The sequence below is a fragment of the Ursus maritimus genome, unplaced genomic scaffold (genome assembly GCF_017311325.1).
Source record: "Ursus maritimus isolate PB19 unplaced genomic scaffold, ASM1731132v1 scaffold_1, whole genome shotgun sequence".
In the NCBI taxonomy this organism is placed as follows: domain Eukaryota; kingdom Metazoa; phylum Chordata; class Mammalia; order Carnivora; family Ursidae; genus Ursus; species Ursus maritimus.
The window spans coordinates 76,314,060-76,332,609 of NW_024423343.1; the positions used below are offsets into that span (position 1 = coordinate 76,314,060).

Here is an 18,550-nt window from a genome sequence, read left to right on the forward strand (position 1 = left end):
GAGCTTGTGACTCTCTCAATGGAGGACAAAATCTTAGGATTTCTCTGTGTCTCATTGTCCACCTTATCTATGCAGAGATTAAAAATAATAAGTCTTGATTATGGAAAAGGCCAGATTTGCATTTCATGCCTTCAAGCTCTTCTTCCTCTGCGTTGTTATTTTCCCCTTACTTACTTTTAGTTCAGAAGTAAAATCTTGTTGCCTCAGGAGAGATTACAGTGGGTTCAGAGTCTCGGCGGCACACGTGTCCTTCCGCTGTCCTTCCCTGCTGCAAGGCAGACGGCCGGGCAGCCCCAGTTACAGTGTCGGACATATGAATGAGGAGCCCAAAAAAGGCTTCTCAAATTCTGAGTCTCTTTGAGGCTGTTTATTGTAGACAAAATATTTCCAGAACAGTCAGACACCTTTCAAATGTGTGACCTTCACAAAACTATAAACCAGTTAAGGGCTCATACACGAAAGGACAATGTTGTAATTTTTTCTTCTTCCTAGGTTTGAGAAATAAGTTGTAATAAAGATTCTGTTTTTAATTTGTATTTCCTCCTACTCACATTAGAAAGAATATAGGAAAGAGTATGAAGAGTCCATTAAAGGCAGAAACCTGACAGGCCTGGAGGTCACGCCAGCTTTATTACATGTCAAATATGCAACCAAAATAGCCAGCGAGGTAGTGCCCACATGGTCTTTGCTTTCCCTCTTGATCCCAATAATTGCACTAATGACACTCGTCGGTGTGTTCCTCCTACCACTTTCATCACCATCTAACTTTTGTGGGTTTCAAGTTGGGTTCACATGTGTTTGCTATTACCACCTAATCTCTGTCTTTTTTTTTATGTAATCAACATTTTATTTTTTTTTAATTATGTTAGTCTCTTACCCACGTTAATTCTTCGCATTTTTTATTTGAATACCTAATAAAATGTGCTTACCTTAGCATCCTGTTAATGTCTAGATTCTTATTTGATATTTAATTTAACTGATGAAGCTTATAACGCTGCCTTTATCATATCTTTAATCACTAAACTGTAACTACTTAAAATTGGAAGTGGTTTTTCTTTGTCTTTGTTTGCTTGTTTGTTTTGGCTCTTCACCTAAGAGGAACGATCCAGGTTTTCTTGTCAGTGGTGTTGCTTTTATTTTGTGATATAGAAAGAATACAGGAAAGATCTAGAGGAAAGCATCCGTGGGAAGGGTCTCAGTGAAATGGAAGACACGCCCGACATGCTAAGGGCAAAGAACGCCACTCAAATCCTCAACGAGGTAGGCCCACAGCGTCCTCTCCTCCCTAGCCAAGTTACAGAAAAAAGAGAAGAGAGAGAAAGAGAGGGTTGACTTTCAAATTCCATATCCAACATGGTTATTAACTGTTAAGTGAAGTATATGTCAGTTTCCGATGAGCTGGTATTACAGCTTGTGTCCAGCGGCTGTCGTAATCTGTTACTTATCTAATGGTATCTGATTAACTACGGTCCATTTGGCGTGCTCATTTAAATTCAAACACTACACTGCAGTGTTAACACCTAAGTTCAGTACTAGTTACACAGCAAACCAGATTAAAAATGTCCTTTTTACTTTGCTTTTCTAAGTAGAGAATGCTAAAAGTGTTCAAAAGGAAGCCTTACTTGTGGACACGAGTAGAACAGTTTCCTAAAACAGGTTTCTGTGGCCCCCACTGCACCTGGCCACAGGGGATAGCCAAGGTGCACACGAGCGACCGAAGTGGTATAGCCTGTGGCTTTCCAGTCACTCTGTACATTGACTACCTAGCCGTGGAAGTTAGGTAACTCTTCTTTTAATGCTACCGCAGAAAGAATATAAGAGAGACTTGGAGCTGGAAGTCAAAGGAAGAGGCCTGAATGCTATGGCCAATGAAACTCCCGACTTCATGAGGGCCAAGAATGCTACTGATATTGCCAGTCAGGTCAGTGTTACTATTCCATGTCAACCTAAGGGGGGAAAAAGTGATTACAAGGACACGGTGTTGTCCTTCTATTATCTTACTTGGTTGATTAACAGTCACATGTCTATTGTGGCATTTTTAAATATCTGCCTGATGGAATCCATTCTGATAGAAAGAGCAGAGACCCTATGTCAGGGCTCCTTTCCATCTGTGTTTCTGAGTCTATAGCCACAGAAGACATTCAGAGCAAAGGGTAGAAGTTGGGGAGCTTGAAGCTAGGACAGATTCGGACATCCTGGTCTTGTTTCTTCGTCAATACCCTCCCCCCCCATTTCGGCACCAAGAATTACTTGCTTAGAACATTTTGGAAGTTCTTTCTTTTCTTAAATCACCTTAATTTAAAAGGTAGTTTTTAACATCCCACATTGTCTTTTGCTTATTTGTCTTGCTCCTAGCTCTTACATATGTAAACAATCTATACCTTACTATGTGTTGATTATCTCACTCCTTTCCCAGCCCCTGGGCATAGTAAGTCTTTCAACAACTAGGACTCAACCTTTCTGAATCTCACTCTTCTGGAGAAAGCTATAAACACAAAAGGAAAAAATATATGTTGAGTCTCAAATGAATGAATCCTTTTGGAAAAGAAATATTGACCACCTTGTAATCAAATGAAATCAACAAATATGCACACTGTAAACATTTACCCAAGTGTTGGGTGTTCCTTTGCAGATTAAGTATAAGCAATTAGCAGAAATGGAAAAAGCCAATTTCACTTCTGTGGTTGATACTCCTGAGATCATTCATGCCCAGCAAGTCAAGAACCTTTCAAGCCAGGTAAGGACATTCATTGCAATATCACTCATAGACCCCAATCGTGAAGTCTTTCCATTAATACCCAAGTAGGCTCCTTCAAATCACAGTATTGCCCAGTAAAAGAGAAGGGATTAATCTGTGATGCAAGTTTGAGTCAGAGGTGAGATTTCTGTATCAGAATTAAGATAGATCATATGAGGGAACTTTAAGGTACTGAAGAACTCTTACATGGTAACATCCATGTTAATGAATCAGTATTTTAACCTGTAAAATCTATAACGTGGACGTAAAAATGTATGTGTGACTCTGGAAGGAACAAAGTAGACAGTCCATATCTGGATTATCAGGCTCCTTAACCAGATTGACCTGTGTCATCCACAGCAACCACGAGATCTCACCCTGCTGCCTCCGTGAGGGATAACTGGGCAATGAAGGAAAGCACGATGCCCTTCATACAGCGGAATGTACCCTTGTCTGTTTTGATCTGCAGTGATATCAGAGATCTGCAGTTTGTTTAAGCGGCTCCAAACTGTCTTTTAGGCAGTGAGTTATGACCCGCCCAGGCTGCGCTTTATAAAACCTGGGAGCGTAGTTTTCCTGGCCCCACCCTGGAATTTTGAAGCTAGTAAGCCTGATGTAGGCCCTGGAAATCTGTTTTTGTTTGTTTGCTTCTTTGTTTTTGTTTTTTTTAATCTTGACAGGTGATCTCTCAATGGCCAGTTGCGTCAGGGGAATCATGGATTTAAATCCTTCATTAGCAACGTATGATTTTATATCATAAAATTAGACATGAGAAAGTATCACCAGAGAATGGTTTATTTAAGAAATAGCTATATTCAAAGGAGAGAAATGAACATTTTTGGGGGGAGGGGGGTTGCGGAGCATCTTATTACCAAAATTATCTGGGTCCCAACTACCATGTTGTGTTCATTGAAGGAGGTCAACATTCTTGAGGCTGTGAGAGGCCTGCCAGCCATGTTACCTTGAGCCTTTTCCCATTGCTAATCTTTACGGAAAACCCCAGAGCAAAGGCCTGTTCGAAGAATTTAAGCCACTCACTCTGTTCTCTTGGAGCTTTCCCCAGCCTAGTTCCTCAAGGCCTAAGACATGGCCAGGCAGGGTTCTTCCTTTCCAGTTTAGATTAGTATTTACCTTTGAGTAGTGTAGTGGTGCTGGTGCTTTCTACAAAATTAATTCTTGGTTTACAGTGAAAATATGTATTTTATAACTTCTAAGCCTCATACTGAGGTTAATGCAAGCAGTGCAAACGGACCTAAAATTCAGGATAATATACTAAATATTCCCTAATGCCTTTCCTCTCAGAACACCCCCAAGCTCCAAGTACAAGTTAACCACTCCTCTCATGACTAGCACTAGCACGGCAAACCAGTTAAGGCAGCTTTTGCTTAATCTTAAGAAAATAAAAGGAGAAGAAAAGAGAAGGAGGACTAGTCTTACCCTTTCTCAGGGCAGTGAGACCTGTTTGCCTTACATTTGCATAACTAGGGAGTCATCCAGGTGACTTTTTCCTGAACAAGGAAGGCGGTGAACTGCTCTTTCCTTCCAGAAATCTTTGTTTTAACTGGCTTCCAGTTCAAAATCTAGGCTAAAATCTCTTATTGGTTGAAAGGGCTTCTTTGTTGCCTTTGAGGAGATTAAATGTTTCGATGCATAAATGTAATTAATAATTTGTGTGTAATACCATTCAGATGAGATATAGAAAGAATAGTTGTATCCCCTTGCACAAGTAGCTAGCCTTTCCTCAGCCCTCTACACCCAAACTTCCCTGAAAAGTGGGAAAAACTGGAGCTAAATAAAGCTGGAGAGGAAAGTGAAAGGACTCAGCAACAAGCAACAGAAGAGAAATCTGGCCCTAAGGCAGAGTAACTGTTCTGCCGCGGAGATTCCTGGAAGTGAACCAGCTCAGTGGGGGGACTGAGGGCAGGTGTCAGGCGGGAGAGCAGACCTCTGTGCACAGTCTTCAGCCAAACGCTAGGCAGTGTGGTGCATGAAAGGAGTGTCTCTCAATGGGATGGGGGCTCCAAATGTGGGACCATGATCAGGTGGAGGCTGGTGGCACGGGTGGTGAAAGAATTCACCTGAGGCAGAAGGAAGGAGGTAGAAGTTTACTGCGTACCCCCGGTGGTGGGGGGGCAGGAGAGCAGAGAGGCAGTCTGCTGGGAGGTAGTGGGTGGGGGCTGCTTTTAAAGGGGGGAGGTAAGAGGGTATGGCGACGTATGGAATTCTCCCTGTTTGGTAACTGTGCCTCATTGTAGGTAATCCACTGGTCAGTTAGGGCTTATGGATATTTTGAGGTGGGTTGCCTCGTGGGCTTTTCTACTTTCCATCGCTCAAGGCTGTTTGCCTGCAAGGGGCCTCTGCGGGCAGGGGCAGGAAAGCCCAAGAACGATGCTGGCCGGTGCAGAGCCGTGGCCGGTCAGTGGGTCATAATGGTGGCCCCAGGTCTGTGGGAGCCTCCAGTGCCGCAGAATCAGAGCCACATTCCGCAGGTGCCTGCTGGTCCCACCTGCGACCACACCTGTTCAGAGCTCAGCAAAAATCTCCTTGTCACCAGCCCAGGCCGGCTTTACAGAGGCCTGCTGATGGCTCTTAAGCCTCCGCTTTTCTCTCCCCGCCTGTTGTCTGGCTCCTCGCTAAATGGCTCCATCCAGTTCACAGTGGGCACCCATCGCCAGGAGCTGGTTGTGTGTCACATTCCTCTGTGTGGACCAGCCAGCAAGGGCCTCCTGCTGCTGTCTTTGCCATGACAGTGGGTTTTATTCAATGCCCATGCTCAGCTCTCCCGGAAGGCAAATGCATGTCACTCACTGACAATGCATGCTTTAGACCTCCCCAACATCCATGAACAGTCCTAAAACTACAAAGGACTTTTCCTTCTGCTGAGCAGGATTGGCAGTTGTAGGGCCCATTGGCCCAGATCCCTGTGGAATTCACCATCCTTATTTCTTGGAATCTATTCTCAGAAAAAGTACAAGGAAGATGCAGAGAAATGCATGTGCTATTATGAGACTGTTTTGGACACCCCAGAGATACAGAGAGTCCGGGAGAACCAAAAGAACTTCAGCCTTGTAAGTCTGTATTGACTCTAAGACGCAGCCCCCTGATACCTGGGATAAGGTGGGCGCGGTGGTTGCCCCTGGGCGTACACAGTGGGCCTCCCCTCTGCCGTGGGGCTGTGGAGCAGCCCGACACAACTCCCACCTGGGGCCCAGGAAACATGTGCTCCGTGATATTCCCCAAATCATAGTGTGAAAGACCCACTGCTTCTTTGTTAGTGGCTTTTTGTCACAGTATGTGAACTATCTCCGTCTTCCATCGGTGGTGACATCTGTCTTTTCAAAATTAATTCAGGAAGAGACGCATTTTTTTTTTAAATCTAACTTGACACATCCATTTTTAGGGTTTTTAAATTTTTTTTTTTTCAAAATTCTTATTAAAGAATTTCCCGTCAGCTATCAGACCATGATTGTTGTGGCATAGACATTTGGTTTTTGTTTTAGTTTGGATTTTACTTCCCTTACACAATAGAGATAGTTGAAACTATATTTTAAAATGTTGAAATCTTAACAAGATGTTTACTCTTTCTTCATAGCTCCAGTACCAATGTGACCTTAAAAACAGTAAAGGAAAAATTACAGTTGTTCAAGACACGCCAGAAATACTGCGTGTTAAAGAAAATCAAAAGAATTTCAGCTCGGTATATTTACTATTTTTTTCCATTGAATGCTAACCTAATAATTCCATTTTCCTCTTTAAAAATATGCCAGCCTCATGTTGATTCAGACAATTCACATCTAACCTCCCCAGTTAATACTAGCAGTTATTTGTTAAAATTTCCCATACTTTGCTCTAAAAACCTCACTCCAGAGACCATTTGAAATAACACGTTAAATCTGCTAACAAAGTAACTTCTCTTTCTTCTTAATTCTTTTAATCCCAGAGCAGTAACATGTGCTGTCTTGCTCCATGAGGATGGATTTCTTTTTGACATTGTGATTTCTTTTACTATCCTTCCCCAGAATAACTGACTTCCCACTTCTTTAATGGATTTTGTGTTTCGTATGGAAGGGGTCTTTTCAAATCAACATTTTCCTGGTTTTTCTGATCCTGTATTAATACAGTACAATAATCTTAAAAGAAATATCAAGATCTGGAAAGTTGTCTGTGTTGTACATTCGGCTGGAGTTACTGATGCTGACGTGGAAGACGTCAGATCCTCCGGCACACGGCTAAGAACATTCTCTAGTGTCTTTTGTTTTCACAGAAGCCGTATTTCCTAGTCTTCCGGGAATTGCTGGCCTTTCTTTTCTTCTGTGTAATGTTGTCCTGATTCTGAATGCCCCAGGTTTTATATAAAGAGGATGTCTCACCTGGAACGGCGATCGGAAAGACCCCTGAGATGAAGAGAGTGAAGGAAACACAGGACCACATTAGCTCGGTAAAGTTGCCCCCCACCCCCACCTGCAGCCCCCCACCCCCGCCTCCCTGCCCCAAGGACTCATCCGATACATTTCCTGCCTGCCTTTGATCATTTACTTTGAGGGATGAGCTGCGCTCAATCAACTTTTGTCGCCAGAAGCCGCTGAAGCTGCTGAAGGAGGTGCCCGTGGTGAGGGCCCTCCCACAGTCAGTGCAGCGAGCGGGAGGGGAGGTTACCTGTGGGAAACCGAGAGGCTGGTGTCAGAGCAAACCCAGAGCTGGACAGTGGTTAAAGCTGTAAAACAGATTTTATGCAGGACTGTTGCAATAGGGGAAAGAGATCTCAGTATAGAACTGGGCTCAATTCCAAACATTGCAAGGAAAAGGATTTATAATCGGGGTGGGAGCAGGGTGGATAAGGAGGCAGGGGGAGGATAGAAGATCAGAGCAAATGTCAGGGGTAAGGGGGGTTCTGGCTGAACCTACCTAACATGATTCTCGCTGGCAGTAGGCCAGGTTGACCAGACATTGCCTGGTGGGGCTGGTGGGTAAGAAATTTGGTCAGATATCATGGGTGAGGACATACCAAAGGTGGAGGGATTCTGGCTAAACTGACTTAGCGGGATTCTTGCTAAAATCAGGTGATACAAAGATAGAAGTCCGAAAGTCGAGGCCTAGTCGGGAAGAAGATTCAGAGGACCCTGGATGAAGTTTAGTCAAGGAGAGACTCCTTGTCACTTGTAAGAAAATAGAATATGTTAAAGTTGAAAATTCAGCCTTCCTGGATATTTGTTGTGAATGTGTCTGTCCTAGCCAAGCGAACTGTTGGGGATAGAAACATGAGTGCACGGGACAGGTAGAGGGCTACAGTCTGAGTATGGCCTCCGCCTCCTCCCCACCCCAAACAGACAGGCGAGAGACCAAGAGTCCTTGCCCGTGGCATGGTTCTCCAACCCAGTGTCGGAATGGAGCCCCGTGCACACTAAGTATAGAGTTCCTATTATTTAAATTGTGACTTTACAAACTGCAGGGCTACTAACCAAACATATGCACATGTTCCCGTTTTTATATCTGCAGGTGAAGTATAAGGAAGCCATTGGACAAGGAACTCCAATCCCTGACCTGCCTGAAGTAAAACGAGTCAAGGAGACACAGAAGCACATTAGCTCGGTAATGGCCCGTGTGCTCAGCATGCATTTGTGCAACCAGCCACCTCCCAATAGCCCCCTGGCTCTCTGTCATCCCTCCTTCCCAGGCCTTGGGAATGGTGTGAACCTCCCTCCTCCCTAGATAAGAAACCTCTGTCTTCACACCATCAGGGAGCAGAAGGGACTTGGCTTCTTGATTAATGATCATGCCTGCAGTTTCTAGAGTAAAATGTGCCAACAGTAGTAATAAGGTTAGCGGAATGATCTCCAGTTAAAAGATATAAACATAGAGAAACACAAAATATTATATATTATATATATTATCATATCTTAGATAATTGGTATATACATTTTAATTTTATATAATGTACATAATTATATATGATATACATATACAGAACTTATATTCTGGCTTCCTTGTGGTACAAATTTCATTTAGAGTTTTGTGTCCACAAATCAAGAAAACTCCTTTAGTCACTTTTGATGGCAACTTCCTTTCTTTCTCGGATTTTGGGGTTTTTTTTCTGTTATCCGTGATTGGTTCTGCTGCCTTGCTGGGTAAAGAAACACAACTTTGTACTAAAACAGTAGATTTTTAAAGATCCCTAAAAGTTTCGCAGCAAAACAAAGATATCACCATCAGTTTGTCAGTGATTTTGGGAATTAATCTGTGACTTAAACCCCCTGCGTTGTTCATGGTGCTCCCACCCCCTGCTCAAGTACACCATTAAATCCATTTATTTAAAAAGCATTCATTCATTCCTTTAGGCTGATGATTCTTAACATTAAAAGGGAAGAAGGAAAAGAAGGGGCCAGAGGTTCAGGAGGTTCTTTACTCTCTTCATTAAAATGTATAGACCTTTGATACAACCCCTAAAAAAATAGGGACCTTCCCTCAGTTTGAAAAACACTAGTTTACATGATCCAACAACCATCAGTAGAAATTTCAAGGAAAGATGCTCTTTCTGAAAAATATACTTTTAAGTCTCCTCATATATTAAGAGTACCTACGGACTAGGGTACCCCTAGGAATTTTCAGTAGAAAATACAAAACAAAATTCCCAACCCTGAAGAAATAGAGTATCACATGATTAGAAAATTTTAAACCAAGTAACCTATTTATTAAAAACAAGTCTACTGTGGAGCTACTAATACTAAATGTTATGAAATGGTTAGATTTTTCTCATTGTTGAATGTATTACTTTTGAATGCATTTTAGGAATGGTCTAAGTGTTGACCATAGAAAGTGCATAATTTAGTACCAAGTGTTCAAGGGTAGTGAGGTTACTTTTGAAGAGAGAACATAAATATTTGTGGAATTTCTTCTCATTCTTCCCTCAGTGTCCTACTTGAAAGCTAGATTGTCTTTAGGAGTTTCCACCACAGATGCAGCTGTAATCCAAGACGGTCTGGTCATTTCCCCTTTATGGCTATTCTCATTATTTTCTACAGGTTATGTACAAAGAAAACTTGGGAACAGGCATTCCAACCCCTGTCACTCCAGAGATTGAGAGAGTCAAACGCAATCAAGAGAACTTTAGCTCGGTATTTACAAATTTATCAAATAAGAAACTCTGTTTCCCCACTTAACTCTACTAGGATAACCCATTATCCTTTTTTAAAAAGTAACCTCTTAACAATCCTGTGTGTGTGTGTGTGTGTGCGTGCGTTGGGGGGGTGTTATTATCTGACCAAAACCATCTGGACTTATAGAGTGACTTGCTTTTCTGGTGGTACTTTAACATTTTTAGCAACTGACAAGTGTGAACGCTTAGATCTGAAATACTGTAAGTAGAATTAACAGAAGATTCCTCATCATTGTACTCATTTCCTATAACTCAATGCTTTGTGTTGTACTTTTTTATCCCCAGAATTAGCATGGTAGAATTCATCATTAAAGTTGTGAAGAAAAAGTAAACACATTATCCTTACTAAATATTACTCACTAAAAGACTCCCTCTTCACACAAACTACCTGCCCCTAATTTTCTCCCTTCCTTAATCTTTGTGCCTGTTTTGAATGTCTTCTGGGTACTTTCTTGTATCTCACAGGTTTTGTACAAAGAAAATTTGGGGAAAGGAACCCCAACACCTATCACTCCAGAGATGGAGAGAGTCAAACGCAATCAAGAGAACTTTAGCTCGGTATTTCTTAGGGGGCAAAAATAAAATCCCTTAATTCTTATTTAAAATAATATTTTTAACATGTTACAAACATATGATTTTTCTTCCTGTAAAATTACTAAATTCATATAATGAAAGTAATGATACCAAATATTACCTCAGTTTTCAACCCAAATCTAATTTAGTATTTACTTGAGTTCTGGTGTGAAATTTTAACTGTGTTTTCCCTAAAACATAACGACAGATCCCTTTCCTTAAAAACCCATAATATTCAGTGTTTTTTCCCCCCCTTAAACCCTCCTTTTAATAACAACAGGTGTTTCTAACTGGTGTGACACAAGTCAACAGTAAAAGTCTAACATCCCTTCAAAAGGTCAATGTTAACTAGAATTTTCTTTGTGTTTACTCTGGCTCTGTTTGATGTATTTTTTGTGTTTGTAGCTTTTTGTAAAAGAATGTGATTCTTAAATATTTTCATTCAAGAGATGGCAGAGCAATTTACCATGAAGTCAGAAATGTGGCTCAGCTATTTTTTGTATGCCATGTAAGCTATAGATGAGCTTCCTTTGGAATAGTTTAAGGATCATTGAAAGCTAATATTTATTTAGCTTTTAATATCTATTAACATTTATTTTATCCCCCAAACCTCTCTTTCTCTGGTTCCCTAATTAGGGTTTCCAACAACTCATTATGGATATTAATTGCAATTAACTTGAACACTGTTTGCTAAGGCCTCATCCTCTGTCTCCGAGAGAGGTCACCTGTATTAGTGTAAGTGACTCCTGCCGGTAGCCTGGCAGCTGTGCGTTTATTAATGCCACTCAGAGACAGCGCACTGGGCGGGACTGAACTTCTAAGGTGGTCAGTTGTTCTATTTCTTGAAGTTGTTTAGGCCTATTTTATGCCATTATGAAAACAAAAAATACTTTCAGGGACTGTTTTGAAGATCAAGTTACCTAAAAGATGGGTCAAAGCTGATGCGATTGTTGGTTTTGTGCACACAGATTTTGTACAAAGAGAACTTGAGCAAGGGGACCCCCATTCCCGTGACTCCTGAGATGGAGCGAGTCAAACGCAATCAAGAGAACTTTAGCTCGGTATTCAGGAGAAAGCTCCTTTAATTCAAAATATAAAAAATAATCATTTTCTAAAAAACAAACTTCTATTAGTCCCTTTAAAATAATCAATTTAACATTTTTAAAATTTCATAAACTGAAGTCTGTTTTCCACGTCTTTTACTTACCATTTGATTCTAACATTTTATACATTCCATAATAGTCCCTTAAAACTTTTAAAACATAACGACAGATCCCTTTCCTTAAAAACCCATAATATTCAGTGTTTTTTCCCCCCCTTAAACCCTCCTTTTAATAACAACAGGTGTTTCTAACTGGTGTGACACAAGTCAACAGTAAAAGTCTAACATCCCTTCAAAAGGTCAATGTTAACTAGAATTTTCTTTGTGCTTACTCTGGCTCTGTTTGATGTATTTTTTGTGTTTGTAGCTTTTTGTAAAAGAATGTGATTCTTAAATATTTTCATTCAAGAGATGGCAGAGCAATTTACCATGAAGTCAGAAATGTGGCTCAGCTATTTTTTGTATGCCATGTAAGCTATAGATGAGCTTCCTTTGGAATAGTTTAAGGATCATTGAAAGCTAATATTTATTTAGCTTTTAATATCTATTAACATTTATTTTATCCCCCAAACCTCTCTTTCTCTGGTTCCCTAATTAGGGTTTCCAACAACTCATTATGGATATTAATTGCAATTAACTTGAACACTGTTTGCTAAGGCCTCATCCTCTGTCTCCGAGAGAGGTCACCTGTATTAGTGTAAGTGACTCCTGCCGGTAGCCTGGCAGCTGTGCGTTTATTAATGCCACTCAGACAGCGCACTGGGCGGGACTGAACTTCTAAGGTGGTCAGTTGTTCTATTTCTTGAAGTTGTTTAGGCCTATTTTATGCCATTATGAAAACAAAAAATACTTTCAGGGACTGTTTTGAAGATCAAGTTACCTAAAAGATGGGTCAAAGCTGATGCGATTGTTGGTTTTGTGCACACAGATTTTGTACAAAGAGAACTTGAGCAAGGGGACCCCCATTCCCGTGACTCCTGAGATGGAGCGAGTCAAACGCAATCAAGAGAACTTTAGCTCGGTATTCAGGAGAAAGCTCCTTTAATTCAAAATATAAAAAATAATCATTTTCTAAAAAACAAACTTCTATTAGTCCCTTTAAAATAATCAATTTAACATTTTTAAAATTTCATAAACTGAAGTCTGTTTTCCACGTCTTTTACTTACCATTTGATTCTAACATTTTATACATTCCATAATAGTCCCTTAAAACTTTTAATTGGTTCCTTTCCTTCTCTTTTCAACTTTTATGTTGCTGCTGGGACTTTTGAAGTTCATTGATGTCCAAAAAACCCAAACGCTATAGCTATCATTTGCTCGAGACTCTTTATTTAAGATGCTTCTGAGTTAGCGTTGCTCAAAGACACAGTACTTGAGGCCACATGTAGAAATAGTGGCTCTTGTTTGGGAACGGTGGTTGCCTTAACCTAGGCCCTAGCTGGATAAAGACAGGACAGAAAAAGAAAGCTCAGTGTCAGAACCCAAAGCAGCCTTATCTTGATACTTGTGCTAATAAACAAGCCATTCCATGACTAGAAATCCTTCTGATTTCTTTTAAATACACAAATCAGATCATAAATTTATATTTAATGCTTTTTATTTCATTAATATTGCAGAAAAATTCTAGAATAGTCTGTGAAACTTCTGTATAAGGATCTTAAGAGTTATTTGCCTGAGATAGAAAATCAAACGTTAATAGGAAAATTTAGCTGGAATTTTTTTGGGGGGGGGGAAGGGTAGAACAGGTTTGATCCAAAATGGTTTTTAATTGTGAGTTCAAATACTTTGAAAAAGTTTGATTTTTCATAATTAGATCAGTAACTTTCTTTGGTCCCACTGTCTTTTGGTTTTGTTTTCCCTTAATTACTATTCACTAACAACCTTTCAACTTTGTTAAATTGTCAATGTAAATTAATATCACTTTTTGGAATGTTCACTGTTTTCCCTGTGGGATGATGGTGGTGGTGGTGGTGGTGGTGGTGGTGATTTCTTCTTTTGGAAGAATTAAGGTATGCATTAATTTTCAAAATTGTATTTTAATTATTCTAAATTAGAGTAAGTATATTGTTATTTAGATCTGAGATCTTAATGATCCCAATGATCCTGGACAATTGTTTTTTTCCTAAGTAACCACTTGTATTCATTGTTACACAAATTTCATTTAGGCAAAATTGTCCAGTGGTACACAGAGTTTTTAAGATTCTATGGGAAATAAATAGTACTGTGTATTAAAACATTAACTTCCAGACTTGGCCACCTCCACAACTTGAGTTTACTCAACAAAGACCAGTTTTGCTATACTGCATAGATTTGGCCTGGGGTTTTAAATACCTGTTATTCTGCAAAACAGATGTTCTATGGAGGGAAAATAAGTATTTGCCAATCTAATTAAAAGATAATTTTTCTATTGTACACTAAGCACTTTAGTGCTCTTATAAAATTATTTGTAATTTTTTCCTTAATTCCCAACACAGAAAACAAACCTTCAATATAACATGAGTTAATAGTGAGGTGAATATCAGATACACTGGCACTGTACTTAAGGCAATAGAGCTTATTCTCCTCCCGATTTGTGTTTGAAGAGACAGGTCGACTTGGTGAATTTGTCTTTTCTGTTTGATGTCTGTAGTCTCATACTAGGGGCCCTACAGGATAGATGAAAGGGCTGTTTTGACTGCTCTTGTTTTTTCTGGATGCTTTCTTGTGTTGTACAGGTGTTGTATAAAGAAAACCTCGGGAAAGGGATCCCAATTCCCATCACTCCAGAGATGGAGAGAGTCAAACACAATCAAGAAAACTTTAGTTCGGTATTTAAAAGAAAAAAAAAATCCCTTTAACTATTTTTAAACCAAAAATTAATGGCTATATTTTAAATCTAATCAGCTTATCCCAATAAAAACTCTGACATGTCTTGTTCACAACTTAATGCTGCCATCTCCTGTGACTCCGTTTCCCCATTTTGGTTAAACATTAATACCATCATTTGACTTTAAAAAGAGAAAAGTGTTCAGTATATATCCTAGCCTTTAAAAACATAACCTCAGTGTCTAAGCACCCACATTTATCCTGCTTTGGCAAATTTGATCTGGACGTAAAGCTTACAAACATGTATTGAGCGAAGATCGGAGTACTGGCCTCACTTCCTGTTCTAACCTTCTCTGTCCCTACTGGTATTCGTATAGATACTGTCAAGTTTCTTTTTTTAGCATTTTGTCATTGCTCTCCATTTGCTTTAAAAATAGTTAATTCTTCCCAATATGTTCACCCAAACTAAATACTTGGACTTCTTTTGAAAGTCAACAAAAGAAGGTTTGTGCACATGTATCTTTATATATACAATGTTTATAAAAACCCAAATATCCTTATGTGGTTTATTAATAACATTTCCAAACCAAAAATAACTTCCTTGGTTCTCCTTTTGTCTCTTACTTTCTCTTCCTCATAACAAACTGGCAGGGACTAATTGTTCCTTTTCATGGTGCACTGTTGCTCGGCGCTGCAGAGATTAATTCAAACAACAAAAGTAACAAAACTTTCCTTTCCTGTCTCTTAGTTTTCTGCCGCTCTTTCCTGCATTCCCTTACTTATGACTTTATGCTCCTACAGGTTGGATTAGAAACTTCTGGTATTTCCCTTCCGCTTACCTATTCTCTTCCTCTTTGCCCTTCTTCTCCCCACTTCTCCACAAAAGGGGAAAGTGGTTGATCGTTCTTTTTGTTCTGGATGCTTATCATACAGGTGCTATACAAGGAAAACCTGGGGACAGGAATTCCAATCTCCATCACTCCTGAGATGCAGAGAGTCAAACACAATCAAGAAAACCTTAGCTCGGTATTTTGGAAAGAAAGGGAAAAGAAGATGCCACTTAACCTCATAATTATATAACACTTAACATTTATTCGTTTTTAAAACCCACTACCCTTCGTTTCTAATATATCTCACTTAGCAAAAGGACAATACTTTCTGCATTTTTATGTTACTACTATGGATTCAACTTTTTAGAACATTTTAGTTCTGATATTGATTCCATTTGGTATTTTTAAATATATTTTTTAAATTTGCTTGGATAACAACAAAACTGAGTTCTAACATCTCAAACCCCCATGTAATTGTTGGGAGGCACTGTACTCATAGAAATGACAAAATAACATGAATAACTGACAGCCTTTCCCCAGCAGCTCCTAAGGTCCTTGCTACCTAGAGACTCTGCTTCCCCAGCCCAACTATGGCCGCCATTAAAGTAGTTTGTGGCAGCTTGCCAACCTGTAACTCCTGGCTCCCTGGACTACTGTGTCATTTGGTAACAAGGAAGTTGAACTCACACTTAAAATCTTACAACAAATGTAATGTTACTTACGTTTTTTTTTTTTTTTTTTTTTTTTGAATGCTTTCTCATTACACAGGTGTTGTACAAAGAAAATATGGGCAAGGGAACCCCTATACCTGTCACTCCAGAGATGGAGAGAGTCAAACACAATCAAGAAAATATTAGCTCGGTACTTTTGCAAGAAAACAAAAAGCTACTTCTTTAATGATTTAAAATAATACTTATTAATCCTACTTTTAAAAACCAACTTAAATTTTGTGAATTTTGTTGATCCCATTTATCCTTCTCTCCTAGAAGGCTACTCTTAGCTTTAACCCCATAATAACAAGATTGCTTTAATCTATAAAGTTCTAATATCAGGAAGTAACAGATTTTCCAATAAAATGTCCATTCACTCATCTGTCCCTGAACTTACTATCTACTATCCTCAAGGTCTCTTTGTTTTACATACTCCTGAAATTTGGGGGGTGGCATGGTAGGTATGAGAGATCTTTCCGGAAAACGAGTTATTTTCTCTGTTTTTGTACCTATGACTTTAGGTTCTAATTTACCCTGTCAGATTTAGACAAAGAGACCTTGGGAAAAATAACCCCTGAGCCTCTCCTCCAAGGATAATGACATTTCTATTCCATCTTGTATTTTAAAAAAAAATTTTTTTTTAACTTTTTTTTTTTTTTTAGTTTGCTTGGATTAACAACAAAATCAAGTTCTAACAATCTCAAATCTCCCATGTGATTGGAGTCAGACTGCTGGGTCCAGCCGCGCCCCCCCCCTTTCCTATTATGTACATCTGGGGTGGGGGCCAGAAAATTTGCAATTCTATCAAGTGCTCAGGTGATGCTGACCTTGCTATTCAGGGACCCCACTTTAAGAACTACATTCTTCTTGAATGCCATTTTCCAAACTTCCCATGTCCCCATGACTGACACTGAAGGGAGACACTTGAGGTAAAGGATTTATCATGTCGCTAGTGATTTCATTGCTGAAAGCGCTTTCCTTTAGTGATAAGTTGGGTGAACTAAAGCAGGAGGCAGAGCACAGATGACTGCAGGGGGGAAAAAAGGAGGAATCCTTGTTTGTGGGCCCACAATTTACGGATGTGTCTATATGAGTTTAAGTGCTGCCATACAGGGAGCAGCCCCACCTTCTCGGTGTCAGTCAAGTGCATTTCTCCTAAGTCCCGTTAAGATGATCTGTCTGGTGCTTGAAATGCATAGATGAGCAGTAAAATGAAGGCCGTCTCTCATCCCTTTTGGGCACCTGCAAGTTCTGTCTTGCAGTCTGCCAGGATTTCAGGGCACAGTCCTACCCTGGATATGTGTGTCTTGCTGTAACTACACTCAACTTTGTTTGGAAACACACTCCTTTCCACCTAACCTTATTGCCCAAATGGTTTGGCACCCTGAGCCTCATAACAAATTATCTATTCTGTTTAATCTTTTGGTAACTGTAATCTTTTTTCTTTTTGCCTCTTTGGATCCATTGGACTTGCATAGGTTTTGTACAAAGAAAATGTGGGGAAAGCCACCCCAACCCCTGTCACGCCAGAGATGCAGAGAGTCAAACGCAATCAAGAGAACATTAGCTCGGTATTGTCTTGAGAAATGCAAGTGCTTTTAATTTTGCAAAGTAACCCCTGCAGTTTGGCCTGCTCCTAACTCCATCCCAGGTTAAAAAAAAAGCAAAATGCCAGTTTTTTAGAATCTCCTGTAAATGATATATGCTACTTACTATTGCCATTAACTGTTTTTAAGCTTTCTTCTTCAGAGCTGTTCTCACTTATGTAACAGATTAAACATGGAGTTTTCTCCCCCAAATTGCATTATGTTTAATAGCCTGAATATTGCCTCTTCGTGATTTTCGGGTCCAACTTTGTATCTCACAGGTGTTATACAAAGAGAACCTGGGGAAAGCGACCCCTACACCCTTTACTCCTGAGATGGAAAGAGTCAAACGCAATCAAGAAAACTTTAGCTCGGTATTTTGGAGAGGAAAAAAGAAATTGTTACACTTTTAATAAGCCTGGCAAATATGGTTATGTCACTAATTTATCTCACAGTTTCCCCAAAACTTTGGTTTATTTTTTGAAATTCTTTACCCACTTGAAAACAACAAAACCCCACCAGCTCAACCTGATTTAATTCTTTCCTCACCTTGTGCTTTATACAATAACATTTTAATGGCTTTATCTTCCTGACGTGTTTCTTACAGAGTGTGATATAATCGAGCTGTAACAGGCTGTAACAGCAGCTAGATGATGGTTTTCAGAACTGGTTTTCTGCTCTCTGATGTCTGGATGCTCTCTTGGCTCCTCTAGGTATTATACAAAGAGAATATGAGAAAAGCAACTCCGACACCTGTCACTCCAGAGATGGAGCGAGCTAAGCGCAACCAAGAAAACATTAGCTCGGTATTGTCTAGGATTAAACACAGTAGTGCAACGACTTGGAAAATAACATTTTAACATCATATAAACACGCCTTTCTCATTCAACTGGAAAGCACACTAAAATGAAAAAAATTGCAACATCTTGAAAAATAACATTTTAACACCATAAAAATGTGCACCTTATTCAACTGAAAATTTACATTAAAATTAACACAACTGTGCTTTTAAATTCCAAATGATCATACTAAGAAATAACAATTGCCAATGTTT

At 39.7% G+C, this 18,550-nt stretch overlaps 1 protein-coding gene and 1 long non-coding RNA gene across 2 annotated transcripts in view; one reads left to right on the plus strand and one right to left on the minus strand.

The window, feature by feature from the left end:
* Positions 1–18,550, plus strand: part of NEB (nebulin) — a 271,288-nt gene that overhangs the window by 245,599 nt on the left and 7,139 nt on the right. The window contains exons 132-145 of the mRNA XM_040644991.1: positions 557–667; positions 1,150–1,260; positions 1,808–1,921; positions 2,633–2,737; positions 5,701–5,805; positions 6,330–6,434; positions 7,083–7,175; positions 8,234–8,326; positions 9,757–9,849; positions 10,356–10,448; positions 15,969–16,061; positions 17,389–17,481; positions 17,778–17,870; positions 18,210–18,302. Of these exons, the coding sequence (XP_040500925.1) occupies positions 557–667; positions 1,150–1,260; positions 1,808–1,921; positions 2,633–2,737; positions 5,701–5,805; positions 6,330–6,434; positions 7,083–7,175; positions 8,234–8,326; positions 9,757–9,849; positions 10,356–10,448; positions 15,969–16,061; positions 17,389–17,481; positions 17,778–17,870; positions 18,210–18,302 (1,395 nt within the window). The remainder of the gene's footprint in view (positions 1–556; positions 668–1,149; positions 1,261–1,807; positions 1,922–2,632; positions 2,738–5,700; positions 5,806–6,329; positions 6,435–7,082; positions 7,176–8,233; positions 8,327–9,756; positions 9,850–10,355; positions 10,449–15,968; positions 16,062–17,388; positions 17,482–17,777; positions 17,871–18,209; positions 18,303–18,550) is intronic.
* Positions 12,593–17,444, minus strand: LOC121106069. Its single transcript, XR_005838780.1, has 2 exons — positions 15,210–17,444; positions 12,593–13,003 (listed from the first exon to the last, which is right to left on the minus strand). It is a non-coding gene; the product is annotated as an uncharacterized LOC121106069 (long non-coding RNA).